The 12,682-nt window shown below is 34.7% G+C and overlaps 1 protein-coding gene across 2 annotated transcripts in view; it reads left to right on the top strand.

Annotated features, from left to right (window-relative positions):
* The window catches only part of ZDHHC17 (zDHHC palmitoyltransferase 17), a gene marked incomplete at its 5' end in the record, with an annotated part of 106,459 nt that extends 97,890 nt beyond the window's left edge, over nucleotides 1-8,569 (top strand). For both annotated transcript variants that reach the window (XM_082665898.1, XM_082665899.1), the window contains 4 exons: nucleotides 841-924; nucleotides 2,147-2,304; nucleotides 2,962-3,056; nucleotides 5,742-8,569. In XM_082665898.1, coding sequence (XP_082522024.1) covers nucleotides 841-924; nucleotides 2,147-2,304; nucleotides 2,962-3,056; nucleotides 5,742-5,880 — 476 coding nt within the window. In that variant the 3' untranslated portion in view covers nucleotides 5,881-8,569. The remainder of the gene's footprint in view (nucleotides 1-840; nucleotides 925-2,146; nucleotides 2,305-2,961; nucleotides 3,057-5,741) is intronic.
* Nucleotides 8,570-12,682: the final 4,113 nt, after the last annotated feature.

Consider the following 12,682-nt stretch of genomic DNA (forward strand, 5'->3'; position numbering starts at 1 on the left):
GCAACTAATGAAGTACAATATTAAAGTAGGTGTAGAAGGTTCATTCTAGCACCCTACAATACCCCTCGTTCCCCCAATTATTTTCTGAGTGCCAAAACATCAACTCAGTTGTAAGAGAGAGGGGAAAAGACATCATAAAATCAGTGTCTAGAAAAGATTGATATAATTTCTCTATCAATTCTCTCTGGTGCCTACTCTTTCCTATTTTCTCCATTGGATAACAGTGAAATCAATAAGGGGGCAGATTGTGTTGTTTTTTAGTTAAACTAAAGAAAGTAAGGCAATAAAAAATATTTAAAGGTTGTTATGTACAGAGGCAGAGAAGAATGACAGATAAGAACTCTACATATCTCAGTGTTCAAGAATGGCATAGTCTGAGGAAATGAACTAAGTGGTCTGAGACGTGGCCCTGGAGATTTTATGAGAGGACAGCAGGGAAACATTACAAAGATTGTATGACTATGTTGGGGAGAAGCCTTTAAAAAGTAGGATTTTAAAGTTTATAAAACTAAAGATAAAATAGGATTATTTAAACCTCAAGGCAAATAGTAGAATTAAAGCTCAAACTTGTGATTTATTTGGTTCATTAAGACTCTTTTGAATGAATATCATTGCAGTCACTACATCTTTGTGTGTCATTATAAGCATTCTTTTATTTTAACAATTTTATTAAAACATTTATTTTCTTGAAGAACATTTTGTAAAATAAATAATGTATGTGATTATTGTCCAAGGTGTATCTCACTTTTCATGGAATTTCCCCACCCCTACCTCACCCCTAGGTGTATTTCCAGTTGTTTTTTCTTAGCTAAAAAAAATTGCTTCTGTTTTGTTCTTTAGGTGCAGGCAACCATAGATACTTTATGGGCTACCTATTCTTCTTGCTTTTTATGATCTGCTGGATGATTTATGGTTGTATTTCTTGTGAGTACAATTAGTTTTTTATCTTCTTAAAACACGTGTTTGCATACTCATGCTTTACCATATTAACAAAAAATATGATAATGACAAATGTGTTTTAACTAAAAATTATGGTTTGGGGCACCTCACTACAATGAAGCATAGAGAAAAAATAGATATAGAACTGTCAAACATGTTCAACATAGAGTATAAGAAACAGAATTATCAGTTAATTATCTTTTAATAGGCTTTGAAAAGCTTCTGGGTAAAAAACACCAACATTTTTCACATCACATGCTTGCTTTACTCTAGTAGTTTATAGATTTTGTGATTGTGCTAGTTGCTCTTTCTTACCAAACAGCTGGGAAAATATAGTTAAGTTTGCACAGAACTTGAAATGTTTTGAAGAGTAAGGTATAATTATTGCCTATTAGAGAATATTTAAAAGGTTAAGAATAAGTTGTCATTCAGTGATCATATGGGTATAGTATCTTAGAAGAAATGATGGGGTTTTATTGCACTGAGAACATAATTTGGAAAGAATTTAAATGAAAATATTAGTTACTGTCCTTCAGGGCTTGGTGGTATTTAGCACAAAGATGTATTAGATACTGACTTAAAAATAAGTCTTGGATGATTTCCTAGTCCTCCTACTCCCACAGATATTAAGAATAATCTCTGTTATTGCCCTAATGAAAAAGGAGGTTACTTCCTCAAATAGGGATTAACAGAGAGAACGATTTTGTCAGAGATCTTTACCTAATTTCTGGCAGCCCAACACACCTGAGAGAGAGAGCATAGTCCTACTAATAACATCAGTTCTTTATGGCAGCAGCTCTCAAAGAGTAGATTTTGTTTTGGAAAAAGTCCCCCTCACCAAGGTGATCTTGTGTTATGTTCCTCCCCTCCAAAGAAGTCTCACATATCTGTATCATCTTATCTTTGTATAAAGGAATTGTTTTTTTACATATTGTATGTATGCAATACCAATCAAATAAAAACTGTATTATCGTTACAGTACAGGTTTGTTTGTTTTTAGGATTGCCTGCTGCTTTTTCTATTTCTGCTTTTGATATGTTTTTTCACTAATGTACAAGGGGATTATTTAAGAGTATGAAAATACTTGCATTGAAAGTCATCAGTTAAATTCTTGGATCGTGTTTTCTAAGTGGTGCCTACCACAAATGTCCACACGAGGTGCTTGGATGGTTATGAGTAAATTTGCGTTCTTCTGCTCTGATTTTAGACTGGGGACTCCACTGTGAGACCAGTTATACCAAGGATGGATTTTGGACATATATTACTCAAATTGCCACATGTTCACCCTGGATGTTTTGGATGTTTCTGAACAGTGTTTTTCATTTCATGTGGGTGGCTGTATTACTCATGTGTCAGATGTATCAGGTATGTGCAAGTGCATTATTTGTTCTTTAGTGTGCAGAGAACTCTTAAAAATTCACTCCTAGCTTAAAAGATAACGATGTATTCTCTTTATAACCATTCCTACTTTTCAGTAATTAAAATTTTTTCAAGAGTTAAAATTTTCAGTTTGCTGTTCCTTTCTTCTTCACTCTTTCTCTCCACCTCTCCTCCCTCTTCTTATATTATGAACTTTTAACTTTCACTACTACTGTCATCAAAACTTTTTATTTCTCTTTCCTGGTTTACATACATCCAGTTGGATATAAGTGTGAGCTTAGACTGATGGTTCCATTAATTTTGTGTGTGTTTTAATATTTTATTACCTACAAATATCAGTATTTACTCAAGAGTTTTTTTAATTAGGATTTTTAAAAAAGCTCCTTCTTAAAGGGGCTGATGGAGAGGTAGTATGTACATAATGTCCATGCCTACACACACACAGTGCCAGGTGACCTGTTTTTAAATATTTTCCCTGTTTAACCAGCTACTTCCCACAGAGTCAGATGGTACTGTGTAAACCCGCTTGATGATCTCCTGATGGAAAGCCAGAAACAGACTCCATCCTGATCCTCTTGAGAATTAACTTGTTTTATATTAAATATTCAGAGAGTTAATGGTTTGCTTTCTCTTGCCTCTTAGATATCATGTTTAGGTATTACTACAAATGAAAGAATGAATGCCAGAAGATACAAGCACTTTAAAGTCACAACAACATCTATTGAAAGCCCATTCAAGTACGTACATATCTATGAATTTAATATTTTCTCTTGACATATAAAGTTCCTTACTAACTAAACTCAGCAAATATCTAGTGGGTACATCAAAGAGAAGTATTTTCTTTAAGAATGGCAATAATATATGAAACAGGGAATATTTATTTTACTTAACAATGTGTAAAATAGCTTATAAAACATACCAAATACCAAGATTTCTGCCAGGTGAAACATTGGTTAGTTCACCATAACTTTAGTATTTATCACATTAACTGTATATAAATTTGTGATATTCATTTTTTCCTTAATTATACAATTCAAACTTTATTGACCTACTAACGTTTAGTATTTGTTCTTTAACCTTTCCATCAATTTATAAATTTTCATTCAAAAATGAATGTATCCAGAAAATTGAAATAAGATTTTAAAAAATACAGTTGATTAAAATTCATTATTTAGGGAAATTTCCCAGACTCTAGGGCAACTACTTTTTGGTGCAAATTACTTACTTTATTTGCCCTCTGAATGACACAAAAATTTCCACACACCTAGTTTTCTTTTCTTTAATTGAAGTATGATTGACATATGACATTATATTAGTTTCAGGTATACAACATAATGGTTTGATACTTGTATACACTGCAAAATGATCACCGCTAAAATCTAGTTAATGTCTGTCACCATACATAATTGCAAATTTTTTTTTTCTTGTCATGAGAACTTTTAAGATCTATTCTCTTAGCCATTTTCAAATATGAAGTACAATATTAACTATAGTCACCATGCTGTACACTGCATCCCCAGGGCTTACTTATTTTAGAACCAGAAGTTTGTACATTTTGAACCCCCCTCGCCTATTTCGCCCAGCCCCACCCCCAGCCTCTGCCCTCTACCAGTCTGTTCTCTGTATCTGTGAGCTTGAGTTTGGTTGTTCAGATTCCATGTAAGTGAGATTATGTGGTATTTGTCTTTCTTTGTCTGACTTATTTCACTTATAATGCCCTCACGGTCCATCCATGTTATCACAAGTGGCTATATTTCCTTCTTCTTTACAACGGCTGAATTTTATTTCATTGTGTGTGTGTGTGTCGCATTATTTCAATCTATTCATCTGTCGATGGACACTTAGGTTGTTTCCATATCTTGCCTGTTGTAAATAATGCGGTAATGAACATGGGGTGCAGATATCTTTTCAAGTTAGCGTTTTCATTTTCTTTGGATAAATACCCAGAAGTGGAATTGCTGGATCATATGGTAGTTCTATTTTTAATGTTTTGAGGAACCTCCATACTGTTTTCCACAGCGGCTGCACCAATTTACATTCCCACCAACAGTGCACAAGAATTCCCTTTTCTGCACATCCTCACCAACACTTGCTTTTCTTGTCTTTTTGATAATAGCCATTCAAACAGGTATGAGGTGATATCTCATTGTGGTTTTGATTTGCATTTCCCTAAAAATTAGTGACGTTGAGCATCTTCTCGTGTCTGTTGGCCATCTGTATGGCTTCCTTAGAAAAATGTCTATTCAGATCATCTGCCTATTTTTTAGTTGGATTGTTTGCTTTTTTGCTATTGAGTTGTGTGAGTTCTTTATAGATTTTGGATATTAACCCCTTATCAGATGTATGATTTGCAAATATTTTCTCCCATTCAGTAGGTTGCCTTTTCATTTTGTTGATGGGTTTCCTTTGCTGTTCAGAACCTTTTTAGTCTAACGTAGTCTCATTTATTTATTTTTCTTTTGTTGCCTTTGCTTTTGGTGTCAGATTCACAAATTCATCACCAAGACTGAGGTCAAGGAGCTTACCACTTGTGTTTTCTGGTTTCAGTTCTTACATTCAAGTCTAATCCATTTTGAGTTAATTTTTGTGTATGGTGTAAGATAGTGGTCCAGTTTAATTCTTTCGCATGCGGCTGTCGAGTTTTCCCAACACCATTTATTGAAGAGACTGTTCTATTCTTTTATTTATATATATATATATTTTAATTTGCATTCACTTCAAAGTTAAGAAACAGTAGTTTCCTAATAATAGAAATATTTAAAACTTTGAGTTTTACTCAAGCTGCTTGTCTACTGCCATCAAGCTTTTGTGGTGCTATTAATTGTTGCATGTTTGTGGAAAGCATGTAAACCTTTAAATAAAAGCAAAAATAATAGAGTCGGTTGAGTAGTTTTGAGAATTCTCCCATAGGCACAATAATTGTATAAGGTGTAAAACTGACTGCTTTTCCAAAGGTATTCTTGAAGTTCTAAAATTTTGGGAACTTTCCTTAATATTTCTTTTTTTAAATTGCTATTCTTAGGTACACTGTCAAGTTTATGCTATTGATATTATTTTGTCTTTTACTCTCTCAATTTTGGATATAGTTTGTCTCCTTGCCAAAGAGCCACCAGTCAAGGAAAGGTTTTACCAAAAATTGCGTATTACACAGGAATGAAAGAAATGCAAATTTGAATAACTTTAATATATAATTGTATAACCCATTGTATTAGCAAAAGAGAAAAATCAGAGCCGTGAAGAAATATGAATGCGTACATATTTTGTAGAGTTATAAGCAGGTTCTTTCTGGCAGGAAACCTGAGTTCTTAAGTTTCGAAAAAAATATATTTAACATTAAAATGATATTAAACTCCTATTAAATTATTGTACTAATAGACTTTTTTTTCTTTTTCTTTTTCTTTTTTGGTGGGGGTGGTGTTTAGCCATGGATGTGTAAGGAATATTATAGACTTCTTTGAATTTCGATGCTGTGGCCTCTTTCGTCCTGTTATTGTGGACTGGACCAGGCAGTATACCATAGAATATGACCAAATATCAGGATCTGGGTACCAGCTCGTGTAGCAGCATCTTTATCCTATGAAGCATATTGCTGAGTGGTGCCTGAAAATTGTGTCTGTCCGTGTCTCTCTCACACTCGAATCCACATCCTTTGAACAAACAGCATGCTATATGTAGGGCTGACTGTGAATTTTAGTCTTTTTTTCCAACACTTTTATTAACAAAAGTAAACATGGACAGAACACACTGCCACTTCTGGGAAGAATAAAGGTCTTAAAAAGAATGTTAATGGTTCTTAATATGGGAATTCACAAAATACTCAACTTTTTGGTTTTGTTCTCATAACATTTTTCATGAAAAAAGAGTGAACTTATTCTGTTGACAGACATGGTATACTGATCAGAAATGCTTGATTCTAGCTAAAACTAAATTTATGGTATACAGCTAAATTTTATGATGCAATCTAGTATTGCATTTAATTCCAAGAAAGTTGTCTTAAATTGCTTCAGACTAGTATTATGTACGTGTTAGAATGTACATGTAAATACTGTGATGAAAATCATGTTGTTTTATTAGGGATCTACTGTAATGTGTCTTCAAAGACACAAGAAAATAATGTTCACCAAAACATGTGCTAACAATATTTTATTGCTATCAGCTGTTGGCAATGCTGATATATTTCTAGTTCAGTGAAATAATTTTTAGTAACCTTGCTCTAAGGTTTTATGGTCTGATAATAAAGCACTTGCATGAGTATAGTAAGTCATGTTATTTTGTTCAACTTAAAAGCCCTACTAAGTGCATGATACACCTCATAGTATGTATACTGGCACACACTATCCAGTAAAGCATAAATTAGAATTTAATTTGATGTGCACATAGTCCAGTTTTTTAAGGGTTGAGCTATTTTCAAGAAAAGGCAGAACAAATAAGTTAATGCAAAATTCTCAATAATAGAAATAAATGGCTATACTGCAAAATAAAGTGTAGACAAAATAATGGAGTCTAGCTAAAGATGGAGCATGATCTCTGTACATATAGCACATGTGAATAAAAGAAAAGCTAATGGTATATTCTGGTTTTTAAAGAATGACCTATCAGAAAGAATTTTATCCCTAAGATTGTTTCAATTTTCCCAATATTGAATGTTTTGAAATTTGTTAATGCTGTCTGAAACAATTTCAGATTTTCGAATTGTCAAACATGATGCACTGATCAATTTTTGTTGCAGCATTTCCATACTCTCATGGTGAACTGTTGGTCACTGCTTCCATAACTATTGTTTACAGGTTTAGTCCTCTTAAGCGCTGTAGCAAACTGTGGTTCGAGCAACCTGTGGGAAACCTGTGAGAGGGAATGGGCTGGGGGAGGGTGGGAAAATGGTGGTCCGACCAATGACAGATCCTAGACCAGTGTAAAGATTGCGTATCTGCATATAAATAATTTATCAAATAGTTTTCTCTTTGTGTCTCTATGTGTTAGTGTATTTAAAGCTGCTCATTTCATTTTATCCAACCAAAAAGAAAAGGGAGATAATTAATGAGCTTCTAGTGATGTTCAATATCGCTGTTAATAAGCATTATACCCTGCAAGTTCACTGCATGTCTGATGCTTGGTAAAATTAGTATTCTCTGTAAAATGCAGATTACAGGTATTAAAGCAGTCTAGTGGTATACCCGCCCCTTGCCTTAGTAAGAGGAGCAGTGAAAATGTATATAGTTGATGTTCAGTATTTCCAAGTACCATTTTTATATAGTAGTTTCTTTGAGCATAAGTCATACATCAAAAAAATTACTCTTAGTGTACTTGAGTGTTTTAATATTAGAAAATTGGCATACGTACTTTATTTTTGAAAAGGGAAGAGATGGGTGTGGGGTGGCAATAGCATTGTGCCATTTTGTCATAGAATGTACAAAATTGGTTAACTTTACAAATGTCTCTGCTAGTTTTGACTACTAATTGGGGGAAATTTTAGATAATTTTTAAATTCAAAGTTATTTATAAAAGGCTAGAATTCATTTTAATTTTTTGTATTTTGAGGCACTTCACGTGAAGACTCAGTTGCAGTTTTTATCGAATACATTTTTATTAACAGTCAAATACAATGGTGGTTTTCTCAGAGTTTGGATGAGAGTGTTGTTACCATGTACTTTCTTTATGGTACAATATTCTTTCCAGTGCAAAGGAGATGTCTTTCAGTTAGACAGAAAAAAACAAAACTCTAGATGTATACATGGAAAATATTAGCAATGTTAATGCTTTAGTACTAGCCATCTCATAGTACCAGTGAAATTTATAACTCAGAAATGGTCTGATGGTCAGGAGCCAACCATGCCTCTGTGTACCGTCTAATTATTTTGTAGGTCTGTGTGTGGAACCAGTTTAACCCCGTTCTAAAGTTGTGTATGAAGGTGACCCTTTGGGGAATAGTTCGTATCAGCTTCATTGCATACTTTTAGCAAATAGGAACTTATTTCTCAGCTCTAAACATGAATTACTTCTTTGGAATTTTTTCCTTATTTTGTTGTTCCCAGGAATTTATTTGAAATATTAGTAGGCATAAAACAGCATCATTATTATACTTAAGCTATGGATATTTTTATTTTATATTTTCTTTATTTATAACTGTGCCAAGTATTATTTTGCTACTTAACGTGTTACTCTGTGGAAAGAAAAACCTGTAAAGTGTTTAATAAATTAGCTCTCCTTACATAAATTAAATCTGTCAAAATTTTGTAAAATATTAATCAGAATAAATATTGACTCTTAAATGTGTGTTTGGTTTTTTGCTCAGTTCTCTTCAAGAAATTGATGAAACACGGGTAGTGGTACCTGTGATATGAAAAGATTATTCTATATGTTTATATCTGGGTCAACTAGGAATCAGGTGGCAAGACTAGAAATTGGCAAAAATAGAAGGTAGTGGTAGTATTCTTTAAAAAAAAACAAAAACCAGCAACCTCTAATTCTGTGTGTGTATGTTTGTGTTTGTAATTAATTTTTTTAAAATAAGAGAATATGTTTTTCTTTAAGAATTTTGTATTCCATGGAGTTACTTAGGATCCTCAAGGACTGTATGAATCTGTAAGATTTAAATGTAAGTATGTCTAAAGACTCTGTAGTAAAATAGTGGAAAAGGAAACCTACCAAGCATTGATCTCAGTTACTTGAGAAACCCTGCATGACTAAGAAAGCTTTATTTGGGATTTCAAAAAGCAAAAATTATGGAGGAACCCTTTCCTGTTGTTCACATGATTGTTTATGGTTTAATTGAGAACGCAGTGGTATTAAACAAATATTTTCAGATTGGACTAATTTTCATTTCATAATTATTTTACGGTATTGAAAGTAATGCCTCCAGAGCTGTGTAGAACTCAAGTAACAATATTTTGAACAAATATAAATAATAAAGGAAATTCTACTGTAAGCCCTCCCTTTTCATTCCAGTTAGGTACTTTTCTCCTCTTTGTCTTCTTGTCTGGATTCCCCAGTCCTTCCCAGATTGGTAGATTGTACCTATGATGTAGATTTCTGGTTCTACGAGTTTACAGAGATAATTGGAAACAAGTGGTACATACCAGGACAAGAAATATTAGCTTCAGGTCAGAAAGTAAACCTTCAATTTCATAAAGTTCTTGGTATTAGAGTTTTCTATTAAATATCTTTATGTGACTATTAAAATAGAAAAATCTGTAATTCCAAGTGGAAACTTCAGAATGTCCCTTGATCTAGGTCAGCTAAGTCATAAACTCAAGGAAACCAAATGTGCCTCTTAGAAAACTCTTTTTGCCTTTGAATTGGAGTATGAATGTTTTGCTCAGATAAATTTTACCAGAATATCTCTGTCATCAGATATTTACTGGGATTGGAAAATACTTTTTAATAGACAGCAGTGTTTCTAGTACTAAGTAAGAAAGAGGGATTATTTCCATCCAAAGCATTAGAAAGCCTCATTGCTGCTGCTGCTGTTTCTTGGATCTGTAGGTTTACAGTTGTCATCAAATTTGGAAATTTTTCAGTCATTGTTTCTTCAAATATTTTTCTTCCCCCCCTTTCAGCAAACTCCAGTTATACGTATATTAGGCCACTTGAGATTGTCCTATAGCTCAGTGATAATTCATTTTTTAAAATTCCCTTTTTTCCCCCAGTGTTTATCTTGGATAGTTTTTAATGTCTTTAAGTTCACTTACATTTTTTTCTGCACTGTCTAGGCTGTCTGTCATCAGTACTATTCAGTATTTTTTATCTGCCACATTATAGTTTTCACCTACAATGTTTTATTTGAACCATTTTTACATCTTCTGTATCGCTACTTAACTCTGAAAATAGAGAGTACAGTTATAATTGACTGCTTTAATATTCTTACCTGTTAATTTTCATATGTATGTCAGGTCTGGGTTGGTTTTGATAGATTTTTATTCATCATTATGGACTGTATTTTCCTACTTCTTTGCATGCCTGGTAATTTTTGATTAGATGCCAGACACTATGAATTGAGTGCTGGGTATTTTGTTATTCTTATAAAAATTCCAGAGCTTTGTTCTGGGATGCAATTATTCGGAAACTTTGATCCTTTCAGGTTTTGCTGTTAAGCAAGATTTGTTAGGCAGGACCAGAGCAGTCTTCAGTTCAGGGTTAATTATTCCCCATTACTAAGGCAAGACCTCAGTAATGTACTGAGGTCTCCATCCAGAGCTCCAAGAGTCACACTTCTCAATCTCACTGGTGAGAATAGGCACTATCCCCAGCTCCACATGAGCACCAGACACCATTCTCTCTAAATCTTTCAGGTGTTTTTTTCCGTAATCTTGGATCTTGGGTAGTTACCCCGCATGCATGTGCAATCAGAACACAGCTGAAGACTTGCGGCGGGGGGGGGGGGGGGGGGGGGGGTGTTGGATGGCGCTCTACAAATTCCTGGGATTCTTTCTCTATGCAGCTCTCTCCAGTCCCTCCAAAGCTAGCTGCTCTGGTTTCTCTGGACCCTCAGCTCTGTGTCCTCAACTTGGGGTGCCTTACAGCTCCCTCTGTATTCTCTCTCCTTAGACTATAGCCTGGAAACTCTGAAAATCCCAAGACTGACCTCATTTTCTCCATAACTTTCCTTTGTTGCCTATTGTCATTCGTTCTCAAAACCATATTTTTTCATGTAATTAGTCTGTGTTTTTGATTGTTTCAAGTGAGAGGGTAAATCGGGTTCCTGTTATTTCAACTTGACTATAAGTGGAAGTCTGAGTTAATACATTTTTTTAAAATTTTGTTTAATTTCTAATATGGAAAGTAATGATAGATGTAACTGTCATAAACAAAAGCTCTTTGGGGGTCCTCAGTAACTTGAAGAATGTAAAGAGTTCCTGAGATCAAAAAGTTTGAGAACCAGTGGTCCAGGCCATCATTTCCCAGTGCTCCTTGAGATGTTAGTGGTTCCATGGACAACTAATTCAGTGCAAGGCTTTCTTCAAGTTAAAACAGACTCCTCAACTACAAGATCTCAAGGCCTTCAATCTGCTAGCATGCAGTGTGAATCTACAGGAACATAGATAGATGGCTGTAATGCTCCCTGAACTTAATTGATTGTGAAGACTTTTTAGAACTAGAGTTGCCAGCAGTCCTCCCTAAATATACCAAACCACCACAAGGGGCTGAAAATATCCCAAGTGGGTCATTTTTAAAACAAACGCAGCATGCGGCACTTCAATATCACATTTGGATTACTTTGGGGCTACTCTGTTGACTTACCTCCAAATGATGAAAGTGATTCCTCCGAGAACAGAGCCTGCCCAAAGCCAAATTCCCTTTTCCACTCCTAGAACCACTGGAAGCTAATTTTATAGTTTTGGAGTAGCTGTTTTGCCATGGCTCCCAATTTAAGAATAAATTTAATTCTGAAAGGGGGGTCTAAACTTTATCAGGCAGAAATTTCAAATTACCAGGTACCTGGCAACTTCATGTAGAATATTTTCCTATCAGATATCTATTAGCATCTCCAGTACAATTTGGGAAACATAGTTGGATGGGAAATGTTGGCTCTGTGTGGGAACAGTTACAACATTCTGCTTATCTACAGCACTGAAAAATTTAGTGGTTAAAAAGGCATTTTTGTTCACAGATTTGCAATTTAGGACTCAACATAACTCACTTTACTCCACTGGGTGTCAGCTGGGATGGTTCAAAAACTGGGGACTGGAATAGCCTGAAAGCTTACTCACTCACATGTCTGTTAGTTGATACTGGCTGATGGGGAAGATCTTAGCTGAGGTTATGGCTCTGATACTTACATGTGGCCTCCCCATGTAGTCTGGGCTTCCTCAAAACATGGTGGCTGAGTTCCAAGAGTAAGCATCTCAAGAGAAAGAGGCAGGCAAGAGCTGTGTTGTCTTTTCTAACCTAGCCTGGTCTATTATACTCTGTTAGTTAAAAATGAGTCACTAAGATTGACCCTTATTCAGAGAAAGGGGAATTAGACTCCATCTTTTGTTGGAATGTCAAATAATTTGTGCATGTGTTTAAAACAACCACAGAAAAAAATCAGAAGTTACTCCGTAAATCTTCTTCAGTTCAGCCCAGTCCCTTTATTGTTAACTTCCCCAGCCTGCTTACCAAAAAGACCCTCCCCTCTCCCACGGTGAAACTTGCCTTATGGAACATGTGAAGTATTCAAGGCTGTGATATAAATAACCATGAATTCTTTCACCTGGTACACCCTCAACTGACCTTTTCCTACCACGTTTCTGCTTTTTTTTTTTCTTTTGAGGTCATATAAGATTAAGATGTATTCACAGATTAGGCTGGTTCAACTTTACAAATACACATTACAGACTGATATCACACCCTGCCGCTGAAAAATAAAGGGTTGGATTGAGTC

Source organism: Grampus griseus, assembly GCF_964374135.1.
Source record: "Grampus griseus genome assembly, chromosome: 11".
NCBI lineage: Eukaryota > Metazoa > Chordata > Mammalia > Artiodactyla > Delphinidae > Grampus > Grampus griseus.